At 40.4% G+C, this 15,376-nt stretch overlaps 1 protein-coding gene across 2 annotated transcripts in view; it reads right to left on the bottom strand.

Annotated features, from left to right (window-relative positions):
• Window positions 1-15,376, bottom strand: part of xdh (xanthine dehydrogenase) — a 252,474-nt gene that overhangs the window by 216,325 nt on the left and 20,773 nt on the right. For both annotated transcript variants that reach the window (XM_051924248.1, XM_051924249.1), the window contains exons 4-5: window positions 2,828-2,936; window positions 2,444-2,570 (exon numbers count right to left, since the gene is read on the bottom strand). In XM_051924248.1, the coding sequence (XP_051780208.1) occupies window positions 2,444-2,570; window positions 2,828-2,936 (236 nt within the window). The remainder of the gene's footprint in view (window positions 1-2,443; window positions 2,571-2,827; window positions 2,937-15,376) is intronic.

Raw genomic sequence — 15,376 nt, 5'->3', positions numbered from 1 at the left:
TGGGTATGTTAAAAAAATGCTTCTAAAGTGATGTTTATTGTTGTCTTACAGGCAGTTTCCACAACAGCATTGTTAGGGGGTCTAGCAGACTCAATACTACAAGGGAAATGTAAATGTGTTGGGGGGTATAATATGTACTCAACAAAAAACTGCCCCTTAACATGCTCTATAACAGCATTTCTCAACCTTTAAGTCAGTGCTCCGCAACCTTTTCTCACCTACGACACACCAATGTTCTTCCTAGAATTCCGCGGCACGTCAAAAGCTAAAATATATAGCAGTGGCGTAGCTAGGGCGGGGGAGGGGGGAGTCGTCCGCTCTGAGCGCCAGCTATTTAGGGGCGTCCAAACTACGGTAGTTTCCTTTTTTTTTTTTTGTTCCTTGAGGAGGCGCAAAAAAAAATTCATTCAGTTTTAGGGCGTCAAATTTTTCACCGCCCGGGCAACATGATCTCCAGCTACGCCACTGATATATATATATATATATATTAATTTAATACACAAATTTTACAATACATTTTCGTTTTTTATTATAAGTATACATTTATTATAAGTATACATACATAAAAACTATACTATATTTACTTTTATGCAATCTTAATAATTATTATAACATAATGACTGATTAATGTGATACCTGCGCTTGTTTCAATGAACACAAAAGTTTTATATTCGGCTCAATATTTGACAGCGCAACCCGAAGTTCTTGGTGAAGATATTTTAAGCATGACCGCTTATCATTTTTAATTAACACAAGAGTTGTTTGTCAATTTTGGCGTAACTGGGATGGTTTGAATTTAGATGGCGATTTAGTTTACTGGGTGCCATTGCCTCGTTTGATAGCTGATCGCCGCAAATGATGCATTGTGGCTTTGGAGCCGTTTCGTCACTACACCACGAGAATCCATATCAAATGTAGTCTTCGTTGTACTTCCTTTTCACAATCTTCTTTGTTTTTTTTTTGCAACACTTGTGCTGGGTTCTTCATCATCTGTGCGTGAAGACGAATCTTTTCCACGTAAAAATTTATCCATATTTAAAGGGGTATAAAACTAAATATGAATCACACGAAGAACGTTAACCATACACAATTCAGCAACACAACTAATAGTAATGAATGATAACTACTGTCGCAAGACGAGTGAATGCGACGTAGCACGACTAATACGTCGGCTTGAATTGAATCTAGGTGAGGGCACGGAGCGCTCTGCCTATCAAAGCATACTACGCAGTTGTCTGGCGACTACGTTGGGCCTACGTCGTAGGCGACAGGCGCCGGGATTTATTATTTCAGAGAAATGACACACAAAATTATGAAACCTTTAAAAGGCTATTTACGCGAATATTTCATTGCACGTATTCTCGTTATTGTGTTTCTAAGGAGGACCGTTGAAATATTATTTAGTTAGAAAATTGTCTTATTTGACAGCGTCACACCTGTATCGGCTCAAGGCACACCAGTGTGCCGTGGCACACCGGTTGCGGAGCACTGCTTTAAGTATTTGTGATCTGAGTTTTCATAACAGTTTTAATCGCGCCACCCTAACGTTTTTTTGAAAGGAGCCCACTAATACTAATTTGTTCTTTTTTAATTAATGATATATCATAGATGCATATTTTATTATACCTACTTAACTTTTATCGACATTTATCTAACTCTACATTTATTTTTCTAGCATCAGAATGAAGTTTAAGTTAATTTGTTTTGGTTTCAATAGATGTATTTTTCATATTTTCAATTCTTGTTTTCTTTTTTTCACATCTTCGTGCCCCCTTTTTTGTTATTAGGGGGGCGCGCCCCACAGTTTGAGAACTGCTGCTCTATTAAGAAAATGAGCCAAGACATTGAATCTCAGGTTGAAAAAAACTATTTTTTTTATTTACATGTATTTTAAATGGGTCCCACATACCCAATAGCCCCACAAGGGTTAAACATGTGCTTTTTATGTCTCTGACTCTTCTTATAATCAAACATCATTTCAAGACTAAAACTGGTGCACCACTCAGGTTTGGTTCCTGCCTTACATCCAGTGCTAAAGAGATATGCTCTTTCCCCCTATAACCCTGAATTAAATTAAGCAGATTTGAATATGTTATATTATGTATTGGGTGATCAATTTATATTTTAATAGCTTCATTTTTACTTTTGTGTAAATAATTGTCATGAACAAAATATTGTCATAATGCATTTTATAAATTATTTATCTTTGATTTCAAATTTAAAATAAGTTATTGTTAATAAACAATAGCTGTTAACAAAAAAATGAAAGCTGGCCTTTCTTGGCAATACTCAATTTCATAGTGTTACATTATCTGCCTTTATTAATGGGCATGGGTGTGCTCTATAAAAGCTAGGTGCCACACCCAAGGTTAGTTCATCCTTTATGCTTGGTGTTAGGCGGCAGCCCCAAATTGGAAAAAGCAGGAAAGCAACCATCACATACCCTGGAAAGCTTCTTCAATTTCTTCCATTGTTGGTAAAGTGTTATTTCTCAGTAATGTGTACATTGACATGACTATCCCAGGTGTACAAAATCCACACTGTGAACCATGGGCTTTAGCAATCCTCTCCTGAAACATATGCAAGCATATTATGGTAGATCTTGTTTTTAATGAAATAGGAAATAATTATTCTATGTTGATTATACATCAAGGAAAATATTTTATAACAGTATTGATTTTATTATATGTTTAGTTTTTTGCAAATTATCTTTAGATAAAGTCAACTTATTACCTAAGAATAACAACAAATATTATATACTCAGTGAAAATTGATAGGACACGTTACCCGGTTTGTACAGAACTTTTATTCTGAGTGTTATCTATACCTGGATGGGGTGAATTCGGCTTGTAACACTTCCAATTCCTTCTATAGTCGTGACAGCAGCAAGATGCAGAGAGCAAACTGGACTCAGACATGCATTAACAGCGAGGTGACTGAACTTTTGTAAAGGAATTATTTCATATATCAGTACATTTCAGGTTAAATAAACAAAAATGCTTTTAATTGAAAGTACCCAAATAATAACACCATTTTATTTTGATCTTCTTCTGGCACCTTGGCCAGAACATCGTACAAAATATTTTAAAAAATGTTTAGAGTAAAACCATGTGCAGAATTACTACATTGTATGAAAAGAAACCATAAATTGAGGAAGGAAGTTGAAACTTATATAAATACAGTATGAAAATTCAATTTGCTTTTCATTACTTTTTGCCAAGGGACTTTAAATGAAATTAATGGACTGAGGAAAACAAGTTACATTTGAATAGAATCAGAGATTTTGAGACCCTAGAACTTTGGATATAAGTACCATATCAATTTTAAACCCCAGCAATTACTGTGTTATTGTAATGGGAAAGAAAATTCATGGGCTATTAATTATACAGTGATCAAGGCCAATACTGGGAAATGCACATAATTAGTTTCCGACCTGATGGTCAACCCCTTCAGTCTGCAATAGTGATTCTCAAACTCAGTCATGAGAAGTCATGTGGCTGCAGGTTTTTGTTCCAACCTGTTTCACAGTGAGTGAGTCAATCGTTTTATCCCTAAGTGATCTAACTTAATTAGCTGGGATTTTATATTCTCTATTCTGCATTTAGAAAAACACAGCAGTGTGATATTTATAAGCAATAGCCATCCCCCGCGGCTTTGCCCACATATTAGTGAAACAGGACAGTGAGGAGGGCCCTGCCCAGCTCTCTACTCCTGACGTCACTCTTCCCCACCCACTTGGCCCGCAGCCTCTGTCTCAGATTAGCGCAAATATATCGCTCCTACAAGCGAGCTATAATTCTTAGCACAATGAGAGAAGTCGCAACCGGAATGTTCAAGCAAATTATAGAAAAAAAACATCTAAATCCGTTGAGTAGTTCTCTCGTTCGCTAACTAAGCAGAGTTAATTTTATGCCCCGAGGCAGATGCGTGAGTGAGGAGGGTCCCACCCCCCTCCCTGCAGTCTGATGATTCTCTCTCGGATTCGCGCTAATAAATCGGTACTGCAAGCAAACTATGATACAGTACTTAGCGCAATGAGAAAGTCACAAAATCAATGGAATGTTCAAGCAAGTTACAGAAAAAACCCAATCTAAATCTGTTAAGTAGTTCTCTCGTGAAAAGCGGGCAGACATACAAATGGGTCTAAAAAACTATAAGAAATTTCATACTTGGACCACGAAATTTTTAGAACCGTTTCTTAGCGAGCGCCTATTGGCCAAAGGAAACCTACATTCTAAATTTCAAGTCCCAAGTCCTCATGGTTCGGGAGATTTCATGATGAAATCATGAGTCAGTGGTATTTGGCTTATATACTGTATACATAGATTGGGATATATTTGTATTTTTGCTATAGCTTTAAATGCCTAACTCACTTTTGCTGTTTTCCTATTAATTTGCATTTCTTCTGTGTAGTTTGCACCCTTAACTGTATCCTAATAATTACAATTAGAAAAAGTCAAAGTAAACATCCCCTGCCAGATGCTGAAATGCTACAACTATGTTGTCAGACATACTAACATGCTCATTAGTAAATAATTAACCAGCACACCTTGAAAAGCATAATGAAAACCATGATGATAATGATGATGATAAAAATCTTAAAAACCAAGAACACTAATTATCTCCTTCATACAGAAATGCTTGGTACATGCTTTTGTTTTGTAATTTCTGTCTTGATTCCAAAACACAGAAACTGGGAAAAAACAACTTACTTAATTAGGGTAGGAGCCCAATTAAAAACAGATCTTAACCAAAACCTGCAGTCCCGAGGACTGAGTTTGAGAAACACTAGTTTACATCATATGTCTAGGAAAGTGCATCTGAGGAGGTAGGTAATGCTAGCATCAAGAAATGCTCTGTATTTAGCTCTTCAGAGTAGCATCCATAGTGTCACATAATTAAATCTACTATGTAAAGTGTGTGTTTAGGTGTGCATAGGGCCTTATAAGATATTCCTGAATTAACTGTACATAAAGTATCACATTTTCAGTTCAGAACATGTTAGTGCCTGAGGAATTTCTTCTCTGCTCCTATAATCCTATGAAAACCTAAGACAAGCAGCACAAAACATTTTTGAACATCTACAGTGCATCCGGAAAGTATTCACAACGATTCACTTTTTCCACATTTTGTTATGTTACAGCCTTATTCCAAAATGTATTAAATTAATTTTTTCCTCAGAATTCTACACACAACACCCCATAATGACAACGTGAAAAAATTTACTTGAGGTTGTTGCAAATTTAAAGTATTCACAGCCTTTGCTCAATACTTTGTCGATGCACCTTTGGCAGCAATTACAGCCTCAAGTCTTTTTGAATATGATGCCACAAGCTTGGCACACCTATCCTTGGCCAGTTTCTCCCATTCCTCTTTGCAGCACCTCTCAAGCTCCATCAGGTTGGATGGGAAGCATCGGTGCACAGCCATTTTAAGATCTCTCCAGAGATGTTCAATCGGATTCAAGTCTGGGTTCTGGCTGGGCCACTCAAGGACATTCACAGAGTTGTCCTGAAGCCACTCCTTTGATATCTTGGCTGTGTGCTTAGGGTCGTTGTCCTGCTGAAAGATGAACCGTCATCCCAGTCTGAGGTCAAGAGCGCTCTGGAGCAGGTTTTCATCCAGGATGTCTCTGTACATTGCTGCAGTCATCTTTCCCTTTATCCTGACTAGTCTCCCAGTCCCTGCCGCTGAAAAACATCCCCACAGCATGATGCTGCCACCACCATGCTTCACTGTAGGGATGGTATTGACCTGGTGATGAGCGGTGCCTGGTTTCCTCCAAACGTGCTACCTGGCATTCACACCAAAGAGTTCAATCTTTGTCTTTCTCATGGTCTGAGAGTCCTTCAGGTGCCTTTTGGCAAACTCCAGGTGGGCTGCCATGTGCCTTTTACTAAGGAGTGGCTTCTGTCTGGCCACTCTACCATACAGGCCTGATTGGTGGATTGCTACAGAGATGGTTGTCCTTCTGGAAGGTTCTCCTCTCTCCACAGAGGACCTCTGGAGCTCTGACAGAGTGACCATCGGGTTCTTGGTCACCTCCCTGACTAAGGCCCTTCTCCCCCGATCGCTCCTGGTGGTTTTGAACTTCTTCCACTTACAGATGATGGAGGCCACTGTGCTCATTGGGACCTTCAAAGCAGCAGAAATTTTTCTGTAACCTTCCCCAGATTTGTGCATCGAGACAATCCTGTCTCGGAGGTCTACAGACAATTCCTTTGACTTCATGCTTGGTTTGTGCTCTGACATGAACTGTCAACTGTGGGACCTTATATAGACAGGTGTGTGCCTTTCCAAATCATGTCCAATCAACTGAATTTACCACAGGTGGACTCCAATTAAGCTGCAGAAACATCTCAAGGATGATCAGGGGAAACAGGATGCACCTGAGCTCAATTTTGAGCTTCATGGCAAAGGCTGTGAATACTTATGTACATGCGCTTTCTCAATTTTCTTGTTTTTAATATATTTACAAAAAATCTCAAGTAAACTTTTTCACATTGTCATTATGGGGTGTTGTGTGTAGAATTCTGAGGAAAAAAATGAATTTAATCAATTTTGGAATAAGGCTGTAACCTAACAAAATGTGGAAAAAGTGATGCCCTGTGAATACTTTCCGGCTGCACTGTATCCATTCCAAAAGAGCAACTGAACTTACTAAGCAGCAGAAATGTGACCACTGGTCTTTTAGTTTTCCCAAGGCCATGGGGGTAATGTCAGGGGAATGTTTAGCCTGTGGCAGATGAACTGATTTGGCTACCCTACACTCTTGAAAATAAAGGTTCCAGGATGGCTCTTCAGGGCAGTGCCATAGGGAAAACATTTTTGGTTCCCAAAAGACACATCCAAATGAAAGTTCCAGAAAGAACTTTTATTTATTTAGATCTGTATTAGGTTCCATACAGTAAATAACCATGAACAGATGGCAAAAGATTTGTGAAATACCAATGGGTCCTGATAAAGGACTCTCATTGCATACAATAAAACCAGCTAAGTCCTACATGGCAGCCAACCATACATTAACAATTTCAATATTTTTCTGCATATTAGGAACGCACAAAGAACCAACTTTATATTCACAGAACCTTTCCCGTGATGAAATGGTGCTTTGTCAAGCAATAACTCCATGAGGAACCACACATCTCAGTAAGAACCACTAGTGTCCATGTATATCAGCGTGAGACCCTTCTCTGCTACCGATATTCATATAAAAACATAAAGAAAGATCTGCGGGACAAACTGTGTAACCTTGGTCTGCTCCGAGAACCAGACCTTCAGCCCCCAGGGTCGCCTGATGCCAATGGCAGAGGGAGAGGCACACGAAAGCAGTGTATGAGGAAGCAGAAATGCGGGAAGCAAGCAGGAGTCTGTGCTAGGCTAAAAGCTAACCCTAGCTGGCCGGCACTCCCTTCCATATTACTTTCTAATGTCTGTTCCCTGGACAATAAATTGGAATGCATCCGACTCCAGCGAACTACCTAGCGTGAGTTTAGAGACTGTTGTGTCCTTGTTTTCATGGAGAGTGGCTCAGAGACAGAGTTCCAGACGCCACCATTCAGCTAAATGGGCTAGCCATGTTTCGAGCAGACAGAAATGCTTCTCTGTGTGGTAAGACTTGCGGTGGTGGACTGCGTGTTTATATCAACACGGAATGGTGCAGTAACTCTGTGCTTGTTTCTAGCTACTGCTCACCGCTAGTGGAGTTTGTGATTGTTAAATGTAGACCTTTTTATTTGCCTCGGGAATTCACTACCATCCACATAATTGGAGTTTACATACCCCATGCTAAGGAAGCGCTCTGGGAACTGTACAGCACCATCACAGACATACAGAACGCACACCCGGATGGACTGGTTATTGTTGCTGGAGACTTCAATCATGCGAATATCAAGTCAGTGCTTCCTAAATTCCATCAATTTGTGGACTTTGCAACGAGAGAGACAAACACACTGGATCTTATTTATACAAACATCCCTGCCGCTTACCGGGTGGAGCCCCGCCCCCACTTCGGAAACTCAGATCACATCTCTGTCATGTTAATTCCAGCATACAGACCGCTCGTCAGACGCACCAAATCGGTTCTGAAGCAGGTGAGAATCTGACCAGCAGAAGCCATCTCTGCTCTTCAAGATTGTTTTGAGTGCACTAACTGGGACATGTTTAGAGAGCTTGCAACCAACAGCGACTGTATCAACTTGAAGTACATGTCATCAGTGACCAGCTACATCTATAAGTGCATTGATGACATCACTGTCTCCAAGTACATCACTGCACGCCCCAACCAGAAACCGTGGATTATAGAGGAAGTGTGTGTGCTACTGAGGACCCGGGACTCTGCCTTCAGGGAAGGTGACGAAATTGTCCTGTTAACAGTGAGGGCCAAACTATCCTGCACCATCAGAGCAGCAAAGCGCGTACACAGCCAGAGAATCCATGGACTTTTCCTACATGACAAAGACGCACGGACCATGTGGAAAGGCATCCAGGCTATCACTAATTACAGGACAACACCACCCACCTGTGACAGTGACGCCTCCCTTCCAGATGTGCTGAATAACTTCTATGCATGGTTTGAAACACAGAACAACGTGGTAATGAGGAAGACCACCTCTCCTCCTAGCGACCAGGCATTAAATCTGACTGTGGCCAATGTGAGAAATACTCTACGAAAAGTCAACCCATGGAAGGCCTCAGGACCAGACAATATTCCTGGCAGAGTACTAAGGGAATGTGCAGACCAGCTGGCAGATGTTTTTCCTGACATCTTCAACATCTCCCTGACCACCGCCATCGTCCCAACCTGCTTCAAAACCACCACCATAGTTCCCGTGCCAAAAAAGTCACAAGTGTCCAACCTCAATGACTACCGTCCTGCTGCACTCACACTCATTATCATGAAGTGCTTCGAGAAGCTTGTCATGAGGCACATCAAAACCCTGCTGCCCCCCTCGCTAGACCCCCTGCAGTTTGCTTACCGCCGGAACCGTTCAACAGATGATGCAATAGCCACCACTCTCCATCTGGCTCTCGCTCATCTGGACAATAAGGACACATACGTTCAAATGCTGTTTATCAATTTCAGCTCAGCATTCAACACGATCATTCCTCAGCACCTGACACAAAAGCTGAGCCTTCTTGGACTGAACACCTACCGCTGTAACTGGATTCTGGACTTCCTGACTGAGAGACCTCAGTCAGTCAGGATTGGAAACAACATCTCCAGAACAACCACACTGAGCACTGGAGCCCCTCAAGGTTGTGTGCTCAGTCCATTATTCTTTACACTGCTGACTCATGACTGTGCAGCAATGCACAGCTCTAATCACATCATAAAATTCGCAGATGACACGACTGTGGTGGGTCTCATCAGCAACAACAATGAGTCAGCATACACAGAGGAGATGCAGCGGTTAACGGACTGGTGTAAAGCCAATAACTTGTCTCTGAATGTAGACAAAACAAAGGCGATGATTGTTGACTTTAGGAAGACTAAGAGTGACCATCTGCCACTGAACATTAACGGCTCAACTTTGAAGGTCGTCAATAGCACCAAGTTCCTGGGTGTCCACCTGGCAGAGAACCTCACCTGGTCCCACAACACCAGCTCTTTAGCCAAGAAAGCCCAGCAGCGGCTCTACTTCCTGCATAGGCTGAAGAAAGCCCATTTTCCACCAGCTATTCTAACAACATTCTACAGAGGAACCATAGAGAGCTTCCTGAGCAACTGCATCACTGTCTGGTTTGGTAATTGCACGGTCAGGGATCGCAAATCCCTACAACATATAGTGAAGACAGCTGAGAAGATCATCGGTGTCTCTCTTCCCTCCATCATGGACATGAACACCACATGCTGCATCCGCAAAGCCACCAGCATTGTGAGTGACCCAACACATCCTTCACATTCACTGTTTACACTCCTGCCATTGGGGAAAAGGTACTGAAGTATTCAGACCCTCACCAACAGAATGTGTAACAGTTTCTTCCCCCAAGCAGTCAGACTCCTGAACACTCATGGACAGGTCTGATATGTAATACATGTGCTCTGTTCTGCAGTGTTGCACGTGTTTGCACATTTGACTCACATGCACCTTGTTATATATTATGTGTCTTTATGTTATGTGTCGTGGATTCTTCGTTCTCCTGTGTTTTATGTAGCACCATGGCCCTGGAGGAACGTTGTTTTGTTTCACTGTATACTATACTACTGTATATGGATGAAATGACAATAAATACTCTTGAATCTTGAATCGTGAAGTGCCATTAAAGAACCATCATTTTTAGCAGTTCAGGCTGAGGTCAGATTTGGATTCCACATCAGCTGCCCATTTATACAAACCACACACCCTCCATCCCTCTGCATTGCATGAAATGCAATCACTGTGTGGCAACCAATGTACACAATGTCATTTGTTATATGTCAGTGAAACAAAAACAGTTTCTTACAAAATATCACAGGACATAGAAACGTATCAAACACCAGTCAGCAATTAAGACAAACCATATGATGTAAACAGCTGTGAATGAAGGGATAGCCATTATGAATCAACTGATGCCCAGCCAGTCAACCAACAACATACAAAAAATTAGGCTAAAGCATTTTGTTAAACATTATGCAAATGCACAACACAAAATACATTTTCCCTTAGAAGCTTTTTCTGGCTTTTATTGCAGCAAAATCCCTTACAATTTACAGGAAATCTAGTTGTCAAAAGATGCCGTTTTCAATGTACATCAGAATTAGATTGCAGTCTTTCCAGTTGCATTAGATACCTCAGGGTATTTTTAACTAAATCCAGCCAGTGTTCACTGGCATTAGTGACATGTAATCAGGGATGGACTAGGATCAAAAATTGTCCCTGAACTTTTTTCTAAGCTGGCTCATCTCAATCAGCCAGACACTAACCATCCTTGCACTCCCCTTTAGTGTATGTACACATAACATTCCCTTCAAACATGTAAGTAAGATAGTACAGTATACTGGCTGACATACTAGCATTTGCTGTACAGATGCTGTACTGTCCCCTTGACTCACTGCAACTCCTACAGCTGCATTGTCTTCCTGACTTTCACCAACTATACTCTATACTATATTGCCATTCCGCAAATGCTGCACTTTGTTCAGTCTTGAGAAAAACTAACAATGTTTGATGGTATACTACATTAGCTAAGTTAGGCATTAGTTATGACGCAGCCGCTATTCATCACCTGATAGCTAATGTTGACTCCACTCCACATTAGAACATTAGAACAATATAGACAAGAACAAGCCATTTAGCCAAACAATGATTGCCAGTCCTATACACTTAATTCTTCCAAAATGAAATCAAGTCTAGTTTTGAAAGTCCCTAAAGAGCCGGCTGTCTACCACACTACTTGGTAACTTATTCCATGTGGCTATGGTTCTCTGTGTGACGAAAAACTTCCTAGTGTGTGTGTGCAAACTTTACCCTTAACAAGTCTCCAGCTGTGTCCCTGTGTTCTTGATGAACTCATTTTCAGTAACAGTCTCAAAACACTACTACGTCCCTTAATAATATTCAATATTTCAGTCATGTCTCCTCTTAAACTCCTTTTGATTAAAGTGAAAAGGCTCAACTCTTTTAATCCTTCCTCATAACTCATCCCCGGCTGTCCTGGAACCAACCTAATTGCTCTTCTCTGGACTTTTTGTAGCACTTGTGGTCCTTTTTGTAGTGTGGAGAACAAAACTTTACATGTTACTCCAGATAAAGTATAACTGGTGTGTTATAAAGCTTGAGCATAACCTCCTTGGACACTGTCTGGCAGTTGATAGTGTGGAGTCCACTACAACTCCTAAATCCTTCTCATAAGGTGTACTTTTGATTTTCAGACCTCCCACTGTGCATTCAAGCCAAACATTTTTCTTCCTACATGTAATTCTTTACTTATTTACATTAAATTTTACCTACCACAAATCTGCCTAAGGTCTGTATGCTGTCCAAGTCCATCTGTAATAATTCAATGGATTCTAGATTATCTGTCAATCCACCTAGTTTAGTATCATCTGTAAATTTAACCAGCTTTTATTTATATTCCTATCCAAATCATTTATATATATTAAAAAAAGCAGCAGCCCTAGCACTGACCCCTGTGGAACACCACTCTTAACATCGGCCAATTCTTATAAGGTTCCTCACAACATAACCCTCTGCTTTCTGTGTCTGAGCCAATTCTGCACTAATCTACACACTATTCCCAGACTCCCACTTCTTTTAGTTTGATGCCCAAACTCTCATGTGGCACCTTATCAAATGCTTTCTGAAAGTTAAAATAAATAATAATATGTGCTCCTCTTTGATCATATGCTTTTGTTGCTTCCTCATAGAATTCTAGCATGTTAGTAAAGCATGACTTTTCCTGTCACGCACAAACTGACTGTTCAGTAAAATGTTTCTTATTTTCATGTGTTGCTCTATTATTTCTTTAATAATTGCTTTGATTATTTTGCATATGATGCATGTTAAGCTAACTGGCCAATAGTTGCTTGGATCTGCCTGATGATAGTTTTTATATAAAAGGATATTATTTGCCATTTTCCTGTCCTTCAGAATTTCCCCAGTGTGTAGTGACTTCCTAAAAATGTGTCAAGGATTTATATATATATTTATTTACCTCCTTAAGAACTGAAGGATATAAATGATCTGTTCCTGGTGATTGGTTTAATTTGAGCCTATTTAATCTGAGGAGTACTCCTCTACAGTACAATATCCAAATCACTCACTACTTTTTTAGTAGTCTCATTTACTGTTGGAAGGTTATCCACTTTCTCAGATGTGAAGACCTCAGAAAAATGCAAGTTTAGAGCTTCTGCTATTTTACTCTCTGTATTTTTTTATTTTCCCTTTGCAATTTCTGATGCACTTCACCTTCTCTTTATGACTGTTCTTTTACTACTACACTACCCTTAATGAGTGTAAGAAAGTTACGGTCCTTGTAAAATAAATCATGAAAGAATTTAGATCTTTGGCTACATTAAATTAGAGGAAATAAAATCAAAGAGAAGTATTCTTACATATGATGTTGTTTTGTTTTATAATGGACATGTACAGTATGTCCCTAATCTTTCATTTTGCCCTTCATTTTGGTTACTGTGGTGTTCTGATGAACTGTCTGTTTTGTAAGTAGTCACAATAAACAGGTTGATGAACTGATCCTTCTAAACTCTGACACTGCTGCAGTTCCTCACTAATAAATCAATCATTTTTAGAGACTTCTACAGAAGCATATTAGGGCCAACTACAGGAGAGAAAAAAGTGTACAGTATTTTTTTATTTTGGATAGGCTGTAAAATGTAGATGCAATTAGTCCTTTAGAACTTGGATGTCAGAGACATATATTTAACTTTATTTAACTAGTCTATATTTTATTTGTTACCTGAGCCAAATGTCATTTGTGGAATTCACCTTGACCAAATGGATGTCCATGATGGAACACTCCTTTGTATTTATACAGAGTTGATTTTCTTCAGCGGTTGTTTATGATTGCTAATAGTAACTAGTGTGATATTGAACCTCAGACACAGACAGACACGGACACTAATTGTCCCAAAGCACACACGTTTATTCTCTTTTTCTCTTCTACAGCACACACAGTGTATCAATCACTACCCTACACAGTTCTTTTCTTCTTCTTCGTCTTCTTCTTCTTCTTCTTCTCTTTCTCTCTCTCTCTTTCATTCTGCCACCTCCACTCTACTCTTGCAAGCTCTGTTCCCTGCCTCCCAACTCTGGCTCCCCGAATGGAGTGAGGCGGCCTCCTTTATACTGTACCTGGAAGTGCTCCAGGTGTCTCCCAATTGACATCCAGCAGCACTTCCGGGTGTAGCGGAAATGCTTCATGCCCAGACTCCGGAGCTGTCCAGGCACTCCCTGGTGGTGGCCACGGACCCTTACTGGGTTGAGCTTTTAAGCTCCAGTTCTGTGGCCCTGATGTAAACCAAGGGGGCTGCCCTCTCGTGTCCCCGAGGAGGTACTGCTGGTCATATGTCCGTTCCCCCGGTCTTCACTTCATAAGGGCATCCCGGCCGGGCAAGATCCCCAGCTGTCCATCACACTAAGCAACCAAATGTTAAGGGCGCAGAATGAATACATAAAGTAGACCCCGTTTCGGCATGCTCTTCTATAACATTCAGTTGTCTGTTTTTCTGTACAACAGACTGACAGATCAGGGATTTTCTGGTCTTGAAAAGACATCTTGCATTAGCTGTTGTTAAATCTTTTGTTAAATAATAAATTTACTAAATTCTGGCTTTGTTTTTTAAAAACAGTGTAATGTCTGTGGACCAGACCCATGACTGACATGTTGCTCTGGTGTCTGCAAACTATTAAAAGCTAATTATGAAAGGAGTCAGTGCAGACCATGGTCAGAGTTCATGAATAGAGAGCACTTGATTGCAAGCACTGAGGAGGCATTTCTCTGCTGCTAAAGTTTCAGAAAGGATCCTAGCTTGGATTGGCTTGCAGAACTGGTTAAAGTGAGGTTTAGGAACAGTGTCCTCAAGGGTTTTTGTGTGGAATATGGAGACCAGGAGATGTAACGCCAGGCAGGATCGTAAAGTAGAACAACCATAGGTCAAAACTGAAATGATTATAAGAACCAGAAAGACACAACAGGAGGGCAAACCCAAAGAAAAGTCTGGAGCAGAATGGAGTTGAAAATCAACAAATCAATCAATCATATGGTGTACAAGTACAATGAAATTCTTATTTGAGTGTCTACCTCGCAGAATACAACCATCTGCTAATAAGTACTGGTACAATTAAGAGTACAGTAGCCGAAAGAAAACATAACACTTGGTCTACTTAAAATACAGCTAACTACATTGATATTTTTAGGGGTATTTGAAGTTATATGGTAGTTCTGCTGTATTTACAGTACAGCATGACTTCCACTAATGTTATTGGTGCGCTGCTCACGGTCATATGTTGCATAAACAAAATGACGGTAATGAGAAAACAGAAATTAAACTTTGCCAAAATAAATGAATAGACTAATCAAAACCCTACAAAATGGGTTCTTCATGATAAAGTTCTGACAAGTGAATGGTGTGATATGGAGCATGAATGTGTAGTCAGCAGACATGGCAGGTGAAAGCACATGGTGAAGCTTGGAACAAGCTAGAGAAGTTCTGTGTGGCAGCAACAACCAAGAAGTGAGATGGTGATTTTGTACAAACAATTTAGAACTGAGACTCCATGCTCAGCAGTGCTTCACTTCCACCGCTCTGTTTTATTCTGCTCTTGCTACCAGACTCCATTCCTGTCTCACTCAACTTGTCTCATTCGTCTGCAACATGCTCATCACCAGTGCCAAGTGTAAGTGTCCCACTCTTCACATCGGCTCCAAGGTATCA

This window comes from Erpetoichthys calabaricus, chromosome 3 (genome assembly GCF_900747795.2).
Source record: "Erpetoichthys calabaricus chromosome 3, fErpCal1.3, whole genome shotgun sequence".
Lineage (NCBI taxonomy): Eukaryota > Metazoa > Chordata > Cladistia > Polypteriformes > Polypteridae > Erpetoichthys > Erpetoichthys calabaricus.
The sequence above is the reverse complement of the archived record's forward strand: the minus strand, read 5'-3'. Positions and strand labels throughout refer to the sequence as shown.